Here is a 20,882-nt window from a genome sequence, read left to right as displayed (position 1 = left end):
AGGAGAAAGCTGGAGAGTGTGGAACTACTTATCAGTTTGCAAAGACCGTGTAGTGCAAATACGTATTGGGAGGTGGTGAACTTTTCAGCTCAGTGGATAACCTCCCAGTATTGCTGCGGCTGCCTTAGATGTGCAGGCAGGGTGTTTCTGTCCAACTTGATGCCTTCAGCTTGGACTTTTTGGGGTTTATAACTAGGAAAGGCTGCAACATTAATCTTAATTAAAGGGAGATGATGATTTATTTGGCAGGGCTGACTGGTGTGCTTGTATGCACAATGCCTTTCCCAGTGGGTTTTGGTCTAAACCAAAGGATCGGCGAGAGCTGCTGTAGTAAAACTGCAGGAAAATGGGTAACATGTATTGATTTGATACCTGGGGAGGAATTGGGCAAAGTAGCAGTGGATATATGTAATGTGACGTGCTTCTCCCTCCAAGCACCTGCTGTTCCACCAGCACAGCGAGTTTTCTGTTAGTGGCAACACCAACAAGGCAGTAGTTAAAGCTGTCACTGTTTCCAGTATCCAATTTTTCAAGAGGTCTTCTACTCTGCCATTATAAGGAGGGGGGGAAAAAAAAAAAAAAGAAAAAGAAAATTCACTGAAATTGGCTAAACAGCCTTTCCATCTGGAAAAGACATGAAATACACGTGCTTCCAAGCTGTCGGTAAAACTGTACAGATGCTTTAAACAAAGTTCATAATACCATTTGGTGTCATGTGGAAAGTGGCCTTTGTGGCTTTTTTAGTCCAATTCTTTCTTTTTTGCAGTAAGTTCATAGGCTAGAATATCTTTATTTGAGTCCAGTTTTCTAAACGAAAGCTTCTAAAAGAAGCAACCTGTAGTTTCACTTTTCCTCCGTTGTGTTCAGCCTTAGTTTCAGTGAAGTTTAGGTTTAGCCTTCTGTAACTCAAGACGTAAGTGAAACTTTAAGACACTTGGATAGTTAAAAAAATTGAGGTGAAGGAAAAAGTTAAAAAAAAAAATACTTAGGATTAAAGAGATCTGCTCATAAGTCAATGTTAGATTAATCCCTCCTGTACAGCCTCTGATTGTGATGAGTTTTGAGCAGGAATTTGCATGTGTCACCCCACTTAGCACAGCTATATTTGTCTACTTTGATTGGCAACACCATGTATTTATCTCAGAAAATACACAAATGATTCACATGCATCAGCCTGAAGTAGGAAGGCTGAGCTCTGGACGCCTTGATTTAGAAGAATGCGAGTCTGTTGGTTGAATTAAAGCATCAAAGACATTTATGCTGAAGGTAGGGGCTGACTTGCAAATGTGCTTTTTCCCTTCTTACAGTTAGACATCTGGTCAGCAGGGCTCGGTGGTGGGAATCCTGCCTGCGGAGTGGGATAACTTGTTAACTTTAAGCCTGCGCGGCCTGTCGTGCTTTTATATTAAAGGTGTATCTTCTAGTAACTTTAAATTCCTAAACGTGTCCTGAGGTTGTTTTGAGGATGACCCCCATTTCAGCTCAGCCTCTCCCCTCTACCCTGTGCATCCCAAACCTCCTCCTCCCCTTTTTGCATGTAAAAACTTCTGGCACTTATAAAATATGTTTTGTAGGTGCAGGTTTTGTTTCTGTGCCTCAGTGACGTGGTGTTTGCAAATAGCTGAATTTGTAATGAAGTGTAGTGCCTGGGGCTGCGTGTTCTGACTTTGATTGGCTTAGTGCCTTGTTTTGAATGCTGCAATCTGTAATACATGGGATGCAGGAACAACAGCCTCTTACTTCTTCACATCCACCCTGGACACATTTTCCAGCCCAGCTGGAATGAGACATGATCAAAATTAGTTCTGTAATTAAGAAAACGTTGAACCTCTTGTGTGTTAGGCAAATGAGCTAAAGCTTTTACCCAAGCAATTAAGTGTTAAGTTTTACTGTAAGGTGAATGTGAACTAGATAATTTCTCCAGCTAAGCTTCCCATAATCATTCCATTAGTATGAATTCAGTACAGTGCAGAGGGGAGGCAGCATAGCATGATGGATAAGGTTATTATTATTATTATTGAAGATTATTGCAGTGCAAATGAGCAGTGAAGGCTCCAGCTGAGGTTATGGTCGTATTTTGATAGGAATTTTACTTTATGGTAAGATTAAAGACAGACTTTGCTCTGGAGCGGTCATGATGTAAATAGACCAAAAGATGCAACAAAAAAAATATTTCTTTGCATAGATACAGAACTGAGATGCAGAGAGGTTAAATGCCGTGCCTTCCATGTGGCCAGTGGAAGCCAAACTTGATCTTGTGGCAAAGGCACCAGGGTGTGTGTAAGGTAGAGTATGGCCAGTGGGAAATGTTAAGCCCCATTCCACTTTGGAAGGGCGTGTGGGAAAGGGTTGTGGTTAGTGCTGTGATACGGATGCTGAGTTACTTGCAAATCCTTTTTTCATTTCCTTCATCTGCTCTGTATCTGTGGGTTAGTTATTTTAACTTCATGGCTCTCACTGTCTTCTGTGCGGTATCAAAGTACTCAACCGAGTTTGCAGAGTATTCCGAGGTCTAGGGGCAAGAATGCTCTTGAAGTCGTAATTTGCTGCTTCTCTTGTTGCAGTATGTTAAATTTACGTAAGAATTTTTATCTGATTATCTGACTAGGGAACAAAGTTTCAAAGGCGGTGGCTTCTTAACTAAAACCGTATTTCTTGATGTTGTATTTATCTTATCTTTCCACTTAAGGATGCTTGCTGGGAGTGGTATTGGTCCAGTTTCAATAAGTCATGTTTATAGTGGTGGGTGGTTTGGGTTTTTTTTTTGCTTTTGTTGACCAAATCAATATGATAGTTTATTTAAGGCAGCATGTCTCAAGATTATGGGAAAAGGTTAAGGCAATTTCAAAAGCAGTTTGTCTTTGTATTTTGTTTCTCAGCATGGAAGCTGTTACTGATGTTTCTGGCTTTGTGTTTCTGTAGGCATTCTTGCCGATGTTTGTGTACTCGTTGAAGGTGTCTCCACTGATAGAAAAAATAAGTGACCACAAGGATTTTAAGAAGCTTCTCAGGACACGGAATAACGTACTAGTGCTGTATTCCAAATCTGGTAAGTCCTTCTTTTTTGTTTTTTTTTGATGTCACAGCTCTTTGTGCCCAGCAAGATGTGTGCGTTTGAACATCTGTGTGCATGTTCGGTTGCCTGTGTACATGCTCAGGTGACTAAGCTCTTCGCCCTTACTTGCTCTTTGTTCAGTGTTGCCTTATGTGACTACAAGGGCTTCTTCAGGACCAGTGTCCTTTGTCCTAACTCAGAGGCTCCTGATGTTTCAAGATTGGAGTCATCTTAGTTTGGTCTTCTAATTGCTCTGTCACATTGGCAAAAGTGTGCTTTATTCTGGTTTTGTCTCCAAAACTGGCTGCTCATAATAGCTATCAGCCAGAGCTTTCTGGTGTGTTTATCACAGCAGTTTGCAAGTTTCGATTTCCTGGTGACGCTGAAAGCTTAATGAATAGTTACAGTACTGAAATCAATCCATCGTTACTTCTGACAGCTTTGGGTGTCCCATGGTTGTCTTTCAACTTTAATTAACAAAATATAAAAATAAAAAAATAGCTGCTTGTGTAAGAGGGAGCTCATTTCACGTCATGCCACCTGTCCCCTTGAATCTCTTTGCTGTCTTCTCCCTCATTCAGGCTCTCCTTTCCGGCTGTTCATTCTTGCTCTTACCTGTCTGTTTGCTCTTCCTTTTGCTTTGTTCTGCTCCTGCTGTACCTTTTCTCCTTTGTCATCGTCTTTGTTTTGGTGTTGTTTTGTGTGACACCATGTAAGATGAAGAAACAAACTTTAAGCTCCATACACAAGTGCAGAATGCTGTTGTGGATGTGGAAGTCATTGGACAGCAAGTAGTGAAATGTGTCACTAAGGTGATTTTCCTTAGTGCTGTATTGCTTTTGTTGTTGCTTCCTTTTCCTTCCTGCAGGCAAGCAATACAAGGTAATGCTTTGTTTGGGGGTTGGGTCCTCCCTTTCTCACCTGTTGCAAAGGTCCTATCTCAGTTAAACACAGTGACGGTTGGTAGAGTTGCTCTGGGTTTACAGTGTGGCAAATTGGAGTGGTATGTGGTGACCCAATATCCTCCCTCCCTGCCAGTATCAGAGAATTTTGCAGACAAAAATGTGCAGATGCTCAGATAAGTAACTTTGTTTCCTAAACATATGCTTTATCCAAAACAGTTAAAATGATATATGTGACTTAATTTTTGTTAAAATATTTGTGTTTTGCTATAGTGGGGAACTTTGAGCGCTCAAACTTGGCCAGAAGGTTTTGTAGTAACAGGTTCAAAGCGAAAGTCATAAAAGAGTTTCTAACGCTTTTTGATTTTGAAAGGAACACTTTAGGTAAAAAAAGACATCTGCGTTATTCAGCTTTTTAAAGGGAAAATTTTCTTTTTACGCTTAATATTTTAAGTGGTGGTTGCTTTCGTTTTTAGAAGCACAACCAGAACACTTCAGCTCTGACACTCATCAAATAAATGTTGCCCTATGGGCATTGTTCAAAGGCCGTGTTGTGGAGATGTCTTTTTTCTGTTTTTGTTACTCAATTGGTTGGTTTTAGCAGTCTAAAGCATTGCATGCAGAGCTGACTCTGGGATTAATGTTTCTTCATAGAACAGCGATCCTTGCACAATTAGAAATCTCTTGCCTAACTGTCATACAGGAAGAGAGGAGAGGAAAAAAGATAGGAATTTGGAGGTGCAATTCTAATCCCAGATATACATCCCCCAGCTGTGATGAGATGTTGGCCAGCACCTGATCATACTGCTGGAACAAAGGCTTTGCTTCTCAGCTGAGCAAAACTAGATGAGTATTTCTATCTCATGCAGAAAATTCATTGGTTTCAGGAGATGTCCTCATGTACAAGAGATGTTTAGTTCACTCTACCAGCTGGGTATCCTGCCAGGGCTGCTCAACTAGTGAGTCTTCTGGGACAAGTCTGTCCTATCTGGAATGCTTATTTTTGCTGGGGTGTTTGTCAAACTGTTCCACTCAAAGTGGAAGTACACGCAAAGAATTCCCCCACATGTCTACATCCCTGTGTTGGAGAGAGGTGGCAGTTGCATGTTATCAGTATAGGAGAGTTCTTGAGAGCTAACGTGTGTGGGCTGGTGTCTCTGATGGCATCAGGCCCAAGCAAAGGCTGTCGAATACAAAGAAGCTGTTTCTGGCTCAGGAGATTGTTGAGATAAAAATTTTGGAGGCTTAGAGATTATTTGAGAGGGCTATCACTACCCACTGGCTCTACTTGTCTTCTCTGACCTATATAGGCCTTCACTTTCTCAAATGTTGGAGACAAAATATTGGTCTCTAGAGGCATTCGGTCTGACCCAATATAGCCGTTCTTATATTCAGTTAGTTGAAGTAGTTGCAGAGCAGCAGCAGTTTAAATAGATCTGGAAGAGGCTCTGGGTTTCTGTTTTCTGTTTTTCAAGGCAGGAAGCAGTTTCTGTTAGATTTTTTTGGCAATTGATACTTTTTTGAACCTCTATATTTTTTCTCTCCTGAGCTCTTGTCCCGTTTTTCTTCTGTTTTTATTTTTAATACCATTTATAAGACTGTTTTGGAATGGAAGTGTTTTGCAAAATCTACACATGTGGCATGGCATTATAAAAATCTCAGTTGGGTATTTATAATACAGCCAGTTCTTGGAAGGACCTTTTCTGGGTGCTTTCTGCTAATAGTTTTGAGCTCCTCATGACTGTTGGTTTCGGTATCTCCCAGGGTTATTATGAGAATAACAGTGTGTTATTTTCTGTGTATGACAGAGATGGAATTGAGGTGGTCAGAGATGCCAAATGACTTGCCCTTACAGCTGATGAAGGTCCTAAATGAAGTTGCTGTAATTAGCAGACAGTGGTGCAAACTGGTTAATGCCCAGCCACAGGAAAAAGGCAGTGTTGGGATGGAAGCTGGTTTGCAGGAGAGGACACAGTATAGCTCCATAAATGTAGGTCAGGGAGCATGCCTGGAGGTATGAATTTCAGTGTGTTGTTTAAGGGGAGTGGAGGGAAGGAGCCACCCAACTTCAGCTGCAGCCTGCATTCCTTCTAGTTTACAGAAGATTTTACTGATCCCTCTCATACTGGTTTCTTCAAATTAGACAAAATGTTCTTCCAGTGCTTCAGAACAAAGGAATGCACAATTGTGTTTTTCTAAGTGGAGTAACGATGCTGTTGCTGATTTATTTTTATTATTATTTTATTTTTTTTCCAGCTGCTGCTGCAGAAAGCTCACTCAGGTTACTGTCCAATGTGGCCCAGGAGGTGAAAGGACGAGGTACTATAAGCTGGATAGACTGTGGGTATGTGTCATACTGTTTTTCTCTTTTTTCTTTTTCCCTCTCCCCTTTTGGCTTTTATTGCTGACTTAGCTTTTTTGATGGCTCTGAAACTTTTTGCTTGTAACTGAACCCACATCGTTCTGTGCAGTTTCTTCATAGCTGTAGGGAGCCTACATCTTACCATCCTCCCTTCCTTTGGACCAGTGGTGGGGAATCATGTTTTCCTTATGGCTGTTGTCACTTCTTTGACAGCATGTTTTTGAGCCTGAAGCTGGAGACCCCAGCTAGCATCGCCTTTCATGGGGGGCACGTAGCATGGAAACTCTGACTGCTCTGGCTTTCCCACAAGCTGGGGGAGGAGGAATCCCACGTGTTGTGCCTCAGCTGGAGGGCAAGGCAGTTCTGCTCCGACAGCAAATGTTGCACAAGCAGTAGGGCTGTTTGCTTGGTTTTGAAGTGTCCAGCCATTTGTGTTTCTCAATAAAATGTGCTTTCTTTTAAAGAACTTCCTCTGTGTTTGTATAGGTTCATGGCAATTTTTAATGTAAAAGCAGGGAAACTTGTTTTTGTAAGTGGTTGCTTGTGTGGGGAGGAATGAACAGGTGTGTACTTTCTGGTTTGCAGATGTGAAAGCCTCCACTGTGGTTCTGCTCAATAACACATTGCTTGTGGTTTTAGCTTGTGTATCGTAGTGCCTCTCTGCCTCTGCAGCTTTGAGAGCTTTGCCTGCAGGTGGCAAATTCCCCTTCCTGCACTGCAGAGGAACAGCTTGCTGCCTACCTGTGTGTTTGGGTGGATTGCCATGGTATGAACAAATTGTACGCTGTGCACAAATCTAAGTCAGCTCTGAAAATCATGTGGCTCTCTTAAAATTATACTTTCGAAACCAACCTCTATCCATCAAGCAGTGACCCAGAATAAGTCATTGGTAAATCAGAGTTAACGTGCTTTTGTTGTTGGTTAACCTGTCTGGCTCTCCCCCTGCCACCAGGCAGGTATCTCTCCTGTGGAGTCCTCTGCTTCTGCCTTCTGTTTGCGTTCTGCTGGGCTCGTCCAAATGCACAGATGCTTTAATCTCTGCCCAACTGATGGGGACAGTGTTCCACGTCATCTGCTGGCAGAAAGCAGGGCTGCTCCTCGGAGGTCAGTGAAGCCTGTACCACTTCCCACCTGCTGAAAAGCCAGCAAATAAATTGTATTGACCCTGATGAGGAGAAGGTTGCGCGGAGATCTAGCATACCTCTGAAATCCGGTCTCCTTTTCTGATGAAAGCACTGATAAACAATTTTTGGTTGTCAGTAATGATGGCTAGCAAATAGGATACTGGGCCAGCTTCTTGGCTTTAGTTTCTAATTGACCCTGTTTGTGACTGTGGAGTGGTCCCTACCTTTTTGTGTCTTCTGTTTCTCTCTCGTTTTAGGCTACTTCTGTGTTGGGGGACTTACTGCTTACCATGTGTGTATGCATGTGGCACGTGTGTACAACTGCTGGAATGATGAGACTGCTCCTCTGGCCCTTCAAAATGCTGCTGTAATACAACTAAGTGATAACCATTTCCAGGATTTATTTTAGTTCTGGGCTGGGGAAGGAAAGATTCAGTGTTTAGGACTTCAATTTGAAATCCAGGGATGTTTTGGCACTTAGTTCAACAGATCAGTCTCTGCTCCTGAGTTTGTAAGTGATGGGGAGGGAAATGTGGTGTTTGGTTTTGCTGTAAAATAAACTTCAATTCATCAAACCCTAATATGCTCTCCCTTTCCAAATGTTGTCATCTAAACCAAACTTTGTTATGGAATTTACTTGCAAGAAACGTATTTTAAAGTCTCCTCCAGGTAGTGCTTTAGTACGTTTCATAGGAAGCTTGGTACTTGCAGTGCCTTTCCTCTGACCATGGTGGGGAAATATTTAAGTTAAGCTTTCTATGCGTAATGAAAGGTGAGTTATTCCCAGAGAGCAAAGCAGCCTGGTGAAGGTCATGCTGTAAGAGGTTGGGAGACCTGGGAATAGATTTGTAGGTTCCCAAAATTTGCTTTGATGCCAGTAATATTACAATCAGATTGCCACTTGCCAAGTGACAGGCAGTGGACAGGGTGCTGTAATATGGCAGTAGCTGTAGTTCTCTCTTTGAGGGTTGAGCAGTGCTTCCTTTCAGATCACTCATTTGGGGAGAACCCGGAAAAAATAGATGATCCGTCCAACTGTAGTTGGGTATTTGTCAGAGATGTCTCTTCTATCACTCCCTCCTGCAGAGTGATGTCATAACAGAATTTGTGAACTTGTCTTATGGGGCAAGGTGAACTGGAAGACTGGCGTGTGGCAAAGGAGGTCTTGATGCATGCGAAAAAACAAATGGTTTGAGCCTGAACCAAGTTTTGTGGTTGCTTTGCTTGTTAAACCTTTAAAGCATTCTGAAATCAATCTGGTAGTGTTGAGGTAACTTCTAAATTTTTTTTTTTCCTTGAAAGATTTTTTTCCTTTGCCTTTTTTTTTTTTTGTATATACAGGTGGCTGCAAACTCCTGCCCACCTCATGGCAGTGATAATATGAGAGAGGCTGCAGTAGTGCCATCTGCCACCAGTCACAAAGGGCTAGTTGTAGGGCCTGAACAGCTGAGTCCTACCAGAATTGCTCAAACTATTCTGCCACTGCAAGTATGCTATGAAGCCTATTTGCAAGCCTTCATGCCGAAACAAACAGTGCACAGATGCAGGGATATTTACAGCACAGGCTCAATTTGTTTTACAAATATTGACATGAAATGGCTTGTTTGGCAGCAATATTTAGCAGGGAATTTTGGCTTTGCTCTTCACATCCCGCTGTAGCGGACTTCTTTGCCTTCAGATCCAAGCATTGGCAAGGCTGGCATACATGCAGAGTTGTGGTTTGTGTCTCTGCTTCCCTGTGGCGATGACGGCAGTCTTTTTCTCTTCTTTTTCTTTATTGGCGGTGCTTTTTTTGTTTCTTGTCATCCCCCTTCTTTCCCTCATTTTCAGGAGAAAGCAAGAACATACTGCTCCACTGATGGAAATCATTATGGATTGCTAAGTCTCGGCAGTACGTTCTGTATTTCATACAGTGGAGGGGAGCGTGCAGGTTTGTGGCTGGAGGCAGGCTGCCTGAATCTCTGGCTTACATGGAAACCATGCTCTGTGGCCTCAGCTTTTGTTAGGTCTGTGGTATGAGACAGAGGTTAGACTTGAGCTTTCAGTTCCAGGTTGAGTGGTCTCAGGGAGACCAGGGAGGTTAGTTCTTCAGCATAATGTGGTGAAATACTTGGTTTCTTGCCGAGACTGTTAGTGTGGAGTAGAAGAGATTGCCGCTTAGTTTGTCTCTTTGCGGCAGGATAGCAGAGGTCCCCAGAGCGCCTGGGCTTAGGAGAGTTAAGGCTGGGAAATGCCAGGTACCTACCTTCCCTGCGCAGTTAGGCTCACTTGCGTTAAGTGCCATGCTGGAGCAGGGCCATGCTGAGCGCAACACACGCAGGCATCGCCTCTGCGTGCAGTATTGCAGATAAGGTCCTTGTTCGCGGGAGATTTCAATCAGTTTGCGCAGGTGGATAGGTGCCTCCTGCTAGAGATGAAGGGGCAGCATGAGAATTGCTTGCAGCATTGAAGTGGTCACTGTTCGCTCCTGTGTGCTGAGATAGCGTATGTGGCTCTGTACACAATTAAACATGAAGCTATTTCAATTGTGAATAAAAGACCCACAAATGATGTGACAAAACCATGTTTTATTCTAGCCTTTCTATGTTTTAATTAGGAAGTCCTTGCTGAGGCGTTTGATGGTGAATGAACAGTGGTGTGAGAGATGACAGAATATTGAATTAATAATGCCTGGTAAAATTTAGTCTTCTGTGTGATGGCTACTTTTTGTTGCTATCGGTTTGAACCCAGCGCTCTCTGCTACCTTTTATTTCTTTCTTTCCTCCCTGCAATACCTGGTGCTTCATTTCTGAGTTGAGGCTAACTGGTAGCAGGGGTAGAGCACAACGTTGCAGGTTGGTAAATCTTCAGAGTGTCCCAGAGAGATGGATCAGTTGTCTTACGAGCAAGTATGCTGAGACTCGTGTTTGGGGAGATGACACGTTAATAGGAGCTGAGAGTCCCAGCTTCTGTTCCTGGCTCTCTGAACGGTTCACTTCTTGTTACTTTGTGCTGTTAAAAAAGGTGTATCTGTTTTCCAGGCAACTGAGTAAATATTGCCTGATTCATTAGTCAGTGGTTATAAAGAGATTGGAGAACATTGAAGGGAAAAATGCTACAGCAGCACAAATGAGTGCTCTTCATTTAATGCGTTCAGATGCTATTGGGATGGGCATGTAAGCAAGCAGAGGACTATTATTGAATGATTTTTAGTACGAGGCTGATAGAAATTTTGAAAATGGAAGGGCTTCACAGGGAGTTGAAAGCTTAGGATGTCTGCAAAAAAGAAAGTGTCTTGTCCTTTTGTGCGATCTCAGAGTTTGGATGCTGCTAACTGTAACAGCAGGTTGGGGTGCAGTGGAGCTGGTGTGTGCTGCATAGGCAGACAGTCTGTGTGCGTGCTACAGAGCCTCTGTGTCCCACAGCCCCTCATAGAAACTCTTGGCAAATCCTTATGGTGACAAGTAAAAAGTACAAAGTGATGTGCCTGGGAACACAATAAGATGAAATTACTGCTTGAGTGAAAGATGAAATTTTTGTTGCTTGTCTTTAAAGCAGACAAAGCTCCAGTCCCAGTTTGTGATGCCCCGAGGTCTGGTTTTGAAGAGTAATCAATATTAAGTTATCCTCTAGCCTTCTTGAGTAGGTTTTGTGATAGATCATGGGGTGGCCAAGGACTGATGTTCCTTGGAGGAGTGTAACTAGTTTGGGTGAAGTGGAAGGGGAAAGAAAGTAAAATGGCTTTCTTGAAGAGATGAAAATGTGTTTGGCAGGTTATAAAATGCATTGTGGTCAGGTACGGTTTTGAGGAGGTGGCAAAAGAGGTTGAAACTAGCTCTTTCCATCCTAAATGTGATTTGGTGAACACTCCTGGGTTTTCTTGTTACTGAATTGTCTTGAGTTTTTTACTGACTATTAGTCCTGCCCAATTGTGGGCTGGTATTTTCAAAAAAGCACCCATTTCTTTGGCTCTGGGTAATTACTGTCTGCTCAAACTTGCATGATTCCCTTTACTGTAGGTCCCAAACATAAACAAAGCTGTGTGATTTCCATCTGCTGTCATAGCACGTGTGCTTGGCTTTAGCACATCAGACTGCTAGGAAGAGGAAATGCCATCTGGTTAAAATGTCTGACTAATTTTTGGTTGGTTTTAATCCCACTTTTTCTGCTTTTGTGTGTCATTCTTGTAGTCCTCATCCCTAATAATTACTTGTTATTGTTGCAATCCCATGACACTTAGCATAGAGGTTAAGACCATAATTTGACTGGTAAAGCAGTCTTTTCAAGGCTATACATCTAAACATGTACTGGTTCAGGAGAGAGTCAAATCTAATGAGTAGTTGTGTTTTCTGGGATTTCCCTGAATTTTCATGTTTATCTGCCTTTTAGATGAAATCTTCCTTCCCAAATTTCTAATTTCCTAATGCTTTGATAGGGAAAGGCTTTACCCATACACACAATTATAAATGAATTTGTTTAATGCCTTAAAATAGCAGGGAGGAATTTCAGAAATAAGGCTGCTGGTACAGATGGCATTAGGTGTTATTTTGCTCTTTAGTTTCTACCTTCACTCCTATAAAGCCGATCAGAAGTAGGATTTATTTAAGAGAATAAGTCTACTCATCTTCCTTCCTTGTAGTTGAATTTTAAAGCTGATGAAAAGCTTTGAAATTGCAAATAAAAATGACCAGATCTAATGGAGAGAGAAAAAAGGAAGAAGAAAGGAGTGTTGCTCTTGCACTGATGCGACCCTTTCCATCCAAGTAGATCTGCAGTGTCTGGGATTTCTGCCTTTTTGTACAGTTGCCTCGAAGGCGAACAGCAGTGGCAGCTCAGGAGTGGATGGCACGTAACGTTAGGTGCCAGCCTCGGGGAGGTAGCAGGGGCTCCATTTGTAGCTGGTCCTGGGGAGGTAAGCCAGGTGTCCATCGGGAACACTTTGCAAGCGGTCCTTGCGTGGGTGCGATTTTATATGGGCAAACTGTGCATTTGTAGCATAGATTTTCATTGCCTTCCTCCTGTCTCTATCATAACCTGTCTGCGCTGTTAATGCTAATTCACGTTAAAGCCCTTTTACTTTCCTGTAAGAGTGACCATGCAGGAAGTGCTATGCCAGTCTGAAAAATTCCTTTTTTAAGTAAGCTCTCAGTTCCTAACGTAAACCCATTTAGTCAGGTGTATTGCATTAATTCAGAAATGCAGAGTGTTTAACTAAAATCCACTGTAGTGCTTGGGTGTATGAGCCTGGGCTCATGTCTCAATTTCATTGTAACCGTGTGTATTCCATGAGTTTTGCCTAGAATTGCTCATTAACTGTGAATCTTCAATGTTGCTGCTTTTCAAACTGAAATGAAGAGTAAGTGAGCTAAGATTTAATGTAAAGTTACCTCAATTTTCCTGTATTCAGTAGTTCATTTAAAACATCCTCTAGCATCCTCTCCAGGCCCATAGCAGCTAAAGGTCATAAAACAGGCACCAGGGGAATGGCACAATGTGCTGCAGCATCTGTGTGCCCATGGGTGATAAATTCAAAACCTGCTTTTGCAGGCATCTTAGATTAGTGTGAACTCAAAGACAGAGTGGTAGTCATCTTGTGTCCCAGGTAAGGACAGTGTGACAGTGTAACTCTACCAGGTTGTGTGAGTTAGAGGAGGTCTGGATGAGTCCGATGAGGAAAGCTGCTGTTTTGCAAAGTGAGTTTGAGTGTTCGGTGTTTCTAGAAGTTCTTGCAAAGCTTTTGGTAGCTCCTGTGAATGTGTTCGCCTTATTTCTGTGCAGGTATGTGGGCTGCTGAGTGCCTCTTACGAATTTGTATTTCCATGGAAAGTACCGTTCATTATAATGTCTTGACTTTCTGCAGGGCTGGAGCTTATAATTTTTTCCCTTAATTGTTTTTGCTTGATGATACCTGTTACCTTTTTGTCGTGGGTTTCTTTCTGCTCTTTGGCTCACTCTTGCTTGCAGTGAGAACTAATCTCATGGGTTTTAATTTTTGGAAAATACTTCTTTTTAATCTCACTCCTATAGATTCCTGGCCTCTCTAATTGACTAATGGGCATGGGGAGTCGTTTGTATTGGGTGACGAGTGGTGCTGGGTCTCCGCAGCGCATGGATTATTCTGTTTGCATTCCTGGCACGTTCCAGGGGAGCATTTGGAGCATAAGGCTGCCATCACCTTGTGGGTCACGGGGAGGCTTTTTGCTGCGTTCTAGGGGGGAAATCAGGCCCTAGATACAGATGAGACTCTGTCCTGTCAGTCTGCTAATCCTAATCTTTAATTCTTTCCAGCAGCACGTTTTCTGGTTTTGGTTTTCATGGTCCCCCACCCCTTAAAAGATTCAAGCTTTTAATCTGCCGCATTGTTTGAGCTGCTCATTTGTTCTGTGCTGTGGAAACCTGTTGCTATTGTTTTACTTCTTTTATAAGATAATTTCCATCAGGAACCTAGAAAGGTGACAAAATGTTGCTTTGTTTTCAAAGGCAAATCTTGTGGTTTAAGCTTCCTTTGCTGATTATTTCTGCGTCCATTTCTCCTGGGTCCTGTTCCTATTTTGGTGTCTGCAGGTTCTTAAACCCCACTCACGAGTGTAGCATCAAAGTGCCTGTCTGCACGGTGAGCAGTGTATGGGGGCTTTCTGTTCGAGTAGATGTAAGCCATTACCGTCCAGCGGCTGCTTAGCACAGCTCTCTGGAGAAGTGCTCTTGCAAGCTAGGCTGCTGGTTTGAGAAGTGAATTTTTTTTTTCCCCCTTCTCTGATTTCAGATCTGTCTCAAGAGAGTCATACAGAAGGGTCTGGGATCATTAGAGAATATGAGGAGCCTTACAAATGTGACATACTGGCAGCAGCAGTAGTTGTGGTGGCTGCTGCCCCGGGCTGGGAGGGAGGAGTGAGGACAATGGGAAGGCAATGCCCACAGTCTGAGAGGAGGAGAGTTTTGCAGGGGTCAGTCTGTTTTTGTTTGGTCAGCAAAGTAGCAAGCTGCTGTAGTGTAAATGGATCACACAGTCCTTGTTCGAGGGTGGGATTGATGACTGCAAGGAGTGTAGTCAAAATCCCACATTGTCCCCAACAATGGCTAATGAATTGCATTTTTGATTTCGAAACCTCATAGGAGCACATCTAAGTACAACTGACTGTTAATGACTTCTTCTTTCAGGTTAGGTTTTCATGTGCAAATGTGGTTTTTATTTTTAGGTGGCTTGAGGAAATTTCTGGCGTTGACACCCCTTTTGCTGCTTTTTTGGGTCACAAGCTCAATTAGTTGTTTGGCAGGATCTCAACTCCATGCTTTCTCAGGATGTTCATCAGTCTGTTGTCTGGAGAGGGTATTCTGTGGAAGGTAGCCAGAGGGCATTGCAGAGGCTGCACATAGGGCTGGGAAACCCTGTTTGATAATTAAATTCTGAGGGCTGGTCTGAAATTGCAGTTGCACTTCCCTGAAGTTATAACTGGAGTTGTTCTCTGTAGGATGGTTTTCACCATAACATAAAAGAATGAAAGCAATTAAACAACAGAGACAATAATGAGAGTGTGTGCTGGTAACAAGATGACAGCTTTGGTACCTTCCAAAGCTTTTTCCAGTGTTGGGAGGCTTGCTTTGTAGGCAGCCCTGTTTCTGCTCTGTCATATTGCTCTGCTTTTCAGAGCCTGTTCCTCCTCCTTACCTGCTCAGTCTTGTCTCTTCCAGCTGTTGGGACAGTGACAGTGTTTGTCTGTACAGCCACTGATACAACAGAGCCTCCGTTGCTTTGGGGTCTACAGGCGCAACTGTGATATAAGGGACTGCTGAAGAATAATTTATGTGGATTGTTGAGCCCTGGTTTCAGATGGAGAGATGTACAGATAGGAGAGAAGATAAAATCTGTTTACAGATTGTGAGGTCTGTGGTTCACGTGTGGTTATGTGATATGCTGATAGAGGAGAGAGATAGCTTTTGTGCAGGCAAATGTACTTGACCTGGTTACTTGAATTGGTGCTGTCAGTGTTTTCATTAATTACTTCTCTTGTGCCTGGAAACACTGTAGGTATGGATGAAAAAGAAGGCTGGATCCAGTCTGCATTGCAAAGTGTTAGTAGATGCCAGCACTGTGGCATCAAAGTGGCGTGGCCACACAGCATATGCACACGCTGCTATCATGCTGGCAACTGGAGATGCGAACTTTTTTTGGATGGCATTTTTGTCATTTCCTAAGAGGGGATTTGACAGTCATTCCAGATCCTTCCTCCCCAGAGGCTGATATGGTTGTAGGGCTGTTTTCCCTTCTTGATGAGAAGTCAATGGGCAGCATTACATGATAAGGAAAATAATTAGGGAGCTGCAGAAGATCTTATTTGTGCTCATGAGAGAGGATGGTGTTGAGGATGTTCGGTCTTACCCTACTGCCTTCAGGACCTGCCAGGATCATATTTGAATTCGCCTCAAGGAGGGTGTTTTGCACTGCCACCTCCGTGCACTGTTTCTTACTCAGGATCCATCCAGCTCGGGCTTGTTTTGTTTTTAGAAACCAATGTGGACTTACTGCAGCCAAACTCCTGCATCTTCTTTTGTGTTCCTCCTCTCTAGCTTTGTCCTCTGTTCTTTGTCTCTCCAAATTACCTTGACACATAGCTGCAGAAGCCTTTCTCTGGGTTGCTCCTGCCACTGGGGACTGCCATCAGTATCTCCCGCTGCTTCTCCATCCTTGTGACTGTGAGCTCCCAGGCCTGTGGGCAGCCCTGCACAGACAGAGCATCCTGCACCACTCCTGAGGAGCGCCCATGGCATGTCCCCTTCAGGTGCTGGCTTCACTGGTGGTGAGCCAAAGGAGGTCCAATCTCCTTCACAAGCCCCTCATCCTCCTCCTGCCCTGGTAACAGCTGGCTGCCTGTGCAAAGTGATTATTCATGCATGCTAATGCTGACAAGGGACCCCAGGGATTTACAGGGAGCGCTCCAGTCGGGCTTCCTGCCAGCTCCATCATAACCCCAAATGACAGAAGTGTCTCTCAGTGGAGGAGACGGGGATGTGAATGGAAAGGGGTGAAGTATTCCTGAGATGCACCCTTGTCTTTGTTGTTATTTAGACTTCTTGCTTAGTTAGGTCAACTGGGATCTTTCATTTTATCGTTCTTTTTAACAAGCTGCCATATGTCTTCACTTCTCCAGCAAAGGAGCGTTTTGGAGTCTCAGTTTGATTTGGTGGGAAGGGGGAGTGTGGGGAACATGCCTGTGGAAGTGGAAGGAAGCCGTGCCATCGTGCCACTTAAGGTTTGACCTTATTACCATGTAGGCAGCTGCTGGTTAGGTCCTTTGTAGTATTGCAAATAGGTTGATGTTTTGGATGATTTTCCATGAAGATAAAGCTGGATGATTTGTAGGACTGCCTGCAGGCAAAGCAGGGGACCCTTCAGCAGTAGCAGAGCAGGGACCTGTGAGGGTTTGAATTGCTCTGGACAGAAATGGCAGGAGGCGGCCAAGGATGGCTGCTGGGGGCACATTACTGACCTCATCCTCAAACCAGTATTTCGTGAGCCTGGTGCATTATCTGGAGTGTCTTGGCCTGGGTGGTAGAGTGCTGATTTTGGGGGTGGTGTGGGAGTTTTTTGGGTTTTGTTTGTTTGTTTTTCTTTTTTTCTTCTTCTAGTCTTTATAACAAACTCTTACACTGCCTCTTCAAGTGGTATAGTTAAAGTGTAAGAACTGGAGGCCTAATTACCCTCTCCCATGTGGGAGTTGAGGAGCTCATCTTCAGAGAGAGGCTCTTGGCTGAGATCCAAGAGACAAATCTCAGAGCAGAGACTGTGTCTGTGTTGATATTTACTCTTATTAAGGATAATGGTCATTACCAAGTGATGCCAGAGCAGGTTGCTCTTTGCAGGTTATTTTTGTCTGGCTGTAAATGCAGAAGAAAAAGCAGAACGGGTCCATCTCTGCCATTTCTGTACGTCTCCTTTTCTGCTTCTTCCAAAGAATCTTTAGTATAGCATCTGAGTTGGTGGGTCTGGCATGTGCAAAAATCTGCACTGATGCATGAAAAAATTACTGATACATATTTAGACACTTCCTATTCTGGGAATTTGCTCCTCTTCCATCCCTTGCATCAGTGTAGATAGCTTGCATAAACAGACTAAACTTCCAATGCAGCGGTGCAGAGTATCTGCCCACTAGATGGTAAGAGACATACTGGAGCAAACTGCTGCTTTCTTTCCTGTGATAATGGATGTGCATTCAAGCAGTTACGTGAATCTCTACAAATGGAGCAATCCTGAAAGCAGGGCAGGCTTAGATCCTGTTTCCTTCCAATGAAACAGCTGTTGTTATCTATCTTTTTTTTAATAGAAACTCATGCAAACAGAAAATGAATTGGTAGGAGTTGGGGTGGTAGGACTTGCTAGCTGCTTGCTCACAGGTACATCTCAGTATAATGTTTTGTAGTCTTTTTCAACTATATACCTTACAGAACTTTTCTAAGATGTATATCCGGATCGCTAAATGACACATAAGGTAAAATTACACTTTTTTTCCCCACATTGTTTGAAGTTGTACCAAATTGGTGGCAGAACTGGCAACAGAATTGTCTTGATACCTGTTTTGGTCCTCTACTGATGCCAGAACAATTGTCTGCACATCTTGGGGTTTGACAGACCCTGTTACTGGAGGTGGGTTTCAGCATTACACTTGTTTACATCAACCATCTAACATTTGTCTTGGCAAGGCTGAGATAGCCACAAATATATGTGTACCCTGGAAACATTTGGGAGTGTTTAGAAGAGTATTTATGAATGTTGACTGTGGTGGGGGCTGACTTTGGTTAACTGTCTGGCAGTCAGCTCCACAAGGGTTTCTTGTGCCTAGATCTGTCTGGGGTAAGACGGGAGGATGGTCTGAAACTGGTGCCTCCTCCTGAGATTCCCTGACCTTCGAGTCGCTTAAGTTTAGCCCATGGGACTGTTGGAGGACTGCAGGTGAGAGAAGACAGGATGTTTCTGGCCCCTGGGTTTGATGTTGTTGCAGACTTTCTGTACAAACTCCACGTGGCAAACCAGCTTTTCGGCAAAACTCCAAATCCAGGCTATTTGTTTCGTAATCTAGTTTTGTTACAAGGAGGGATGTTCACGTTACTCAACGAACAGATGACATGTTTTAGCTCCATCTTCCACTGCAGTCTGGGGAAAACAAAGATGCAGCAGACAACAGGAAAATAACTGTCTTCTCAGGCTCAGATCTCTGTCCTGGAGAGGCAAAGAAAGCGTTTACGGGTTACAATGGCTAGCTTTGGCTATGATCTGAAAATGCAGAACTGACATGAGTTCAGTAAGACTCTTAAGATAAACATGCTTCTATACAGTTGGGATTACAGGTGCTCCTTCCTGGTGAGGTAGTTGTATGCTTTGTTAGTTCCTTAAAGTGCTCGTTTCTGTCTTCAGCATAATATTCTGATTTTGATGCATGTGTCCATAGCACCCTCCTCCTCATTTCCATCTACAGTAAGCATTTGGGAAGTTTCCACAAAGGCACACTCTCATCTGCAGCACACTGCGAACTTACTGTTTGTTGTTCCTCACATTTGCAGAAAGGCAGCTGGAGAACATTGGGAGAATTAGCACTGGTGCTGGCAGCAACACTTAATTTGGTGGGGCTCTTGCAACCCTTGCATCTCAGTGTCTCTAATCAGTTTAAACTTGATGGGTTTTCAGTGTTTTCATTTTCTAAATTGATTTATCTGCGTAAAAGGTACAAGTTGTCCTCTGCTGGGAACAAGTTTCCAAGCTTTTTAATCTTGCTGTTTGTCAATGTGAATCATCCTCTTTTCTTTGTAGTTGTACCGTTTCACTCATCTCCCCAGGTCTTTGACTGACTTCATATTCACTTCAGCTTGAAGTGTCCTTATAGCTTCACTTCTACATTGTTTAGGACAGCAGTTAGGCCATGAAGACCCTTTACCTGCTCACCTAAGCAAATGTATGTGTAGTTTTCTCCCATGACCCTTCTCTCTTCTTCAACTCGGCCTAATCTAGTGCTGGAAGCTATTCACTCTCATTCAGTTTGAAAACCACCTTCAGCAGGTCTGTCTGCTCTTACGTGCCTCCTTCTTCAGGAGCTGTGACAGATAGTCTTTACCTCCACTTGCCAGTTGTGGCTCCGGGACACGTCCCTCATGCCTAGAGTGAATGGGGTTGCTGGGCTTGGGACTCCAAAATCTGAATTGGTTTTTGTTTTCTGCAGGACCTTTTTAAGGCTAGCCACTTGTGATCTGGGCTTGGAGATACCATGAAGATGTTTCTTTTTGATTTTGAGTTATCTTCTGCCAGATATAAAAGCTGACCTGCTCTTTCTCTTTGAATCTTTTCACAAACAGCGCTCTTTGACCACCACCCTAACAGTAGCACGGTCTTCTTGAAAACTTGACTTCCTAAATTTTATGTTAATCCTATGGACAGAAGGTCTACTGAGGTACTTGGACATGCTAGAACGGGCTGCTTTTCTACTGGTTAGGGCCTGGCTTTGGAATGTGGTTTTAACACAGTTCACTGTGTCCTGACCAAGCAAACGGAGAAATTTAATTGGCTAATGCAGCTTTCCACAATGCTTGTCCCACAAACTTAGCTGAACAGCTTCTAAATTACTGTTAGTTGCAACTAATTGCTGATGAGGAAGCACAGCAATGAGTTTTCAGAACTGAATGCATTTGATTTCCTTTCTTGTAACCATTTTTCTTCCAATATGTGTTTTTTGCAGTGATACTGAAAGCCGAAAATTATGCAAGAAGATGAAAGTAGATCCTAATTCAAAGGAGAAAGGAGTGGAATTACTCCATTATAAGTGAGTGCTGGGCTGGGATTTGTAGTTCCTAATTGTTGATGACCCTGTTAGGACCATTCGTTCTCCTTGCAGCTCCATACTGCTGCAGCATGAAGACTTATTTTTTATCCTTTGACATGTGAAATTGATTGCTGTTTCTTCAGTTTGCAAGCATGTGTTGTGACAGAAGTTGAGGTGAATTTATTCTGCTGTTGAATAGAGTACACTAAAAGCATGAGCAGGGCCTGGGAGAGATGCCCAGTGGACTAAAACTACCCAATGCATAGGGCTGATGCCTGAGACTTGAGCTCTCTTACTTTCTCTGTCACGTGCCCTCTGGCATGCGCCCTGGGCAAGTCGCTTCACCTCTCTGTGCTTGCTTTTCTGACTTGAGATAGTACTTCGTAAAGTAAGTGGAGAAAGGCAAGTGTAGTGAGACAGCAAAAGATTTTCTTCCTGGAAATAATAGGAGTGGGAGTACTGTTAAGTGTAAGAGACACCAAGCAGCTGCAGCTCCATCTCCAAAGATCATGCCTTAGTAAATACTCTGGTTAAAGTGTCAGAGAGGAAATTATTTACTAGAAACCTGTTTGCTTTACACTCTGTTTTGCACCCTCCCTTTCTCCTTACTCTTTTTTCCCCCCCTTAATTTACTGTACTGTAAATTCTACTTAGTTC

At 43.2% G+C, this 20,882-nt stretch overlaps 1 protein-coding gene across 1 annotated transcript in view; it reads left to right on the top strand.

Annotated features, from left to right (window-relative positions):
• Window positions 1-20,882, top strand: part of PDIA5 (protein disulfide isomerase family A, member 5) — a 95,833-nt gene that overhangs the window by 784 nt on the left and 74,167 nt on the right. The window contains exons 2-4 of the mRNA XM_009327175.1: window positions 2,923-3,049; window positions 6,214-6,301; window positions 20,142-20,225. Coding sequence (XP_009325450.1) covers window positions 2,923-3,049; window positions 6,214-6,301; window positions 20,142-20,225 — 299 coding nt within the window. The remainder of the gene's footprint in view (window positions 1-2,922; window positions 3,050-6,213; window positions 6,302-20,141; window positions 20,226-20,882) is intronic.

The sequence above is a fragment of the Pygoscelis adeliae genome, unplaced genomic scaffold, assembly GCF_000699105.1.
Source record: "Pygoscelis adeliae isolate BGI_AS28 unplaced genomic scaffold, ASM69910v1 Scaffold227, whole genome shotgun sequence".
In the NCBI taxonomy this organism is placed as follows: Eukaryota; Metazoa; Chordata; class Aves; order Sphenisciformes; family Spheniscidae; genus Pygoscelis; species Pygoscelis adeliae.
This window is presented reverse-complemented; position numbering and strand designations above follow the sequence as displayed.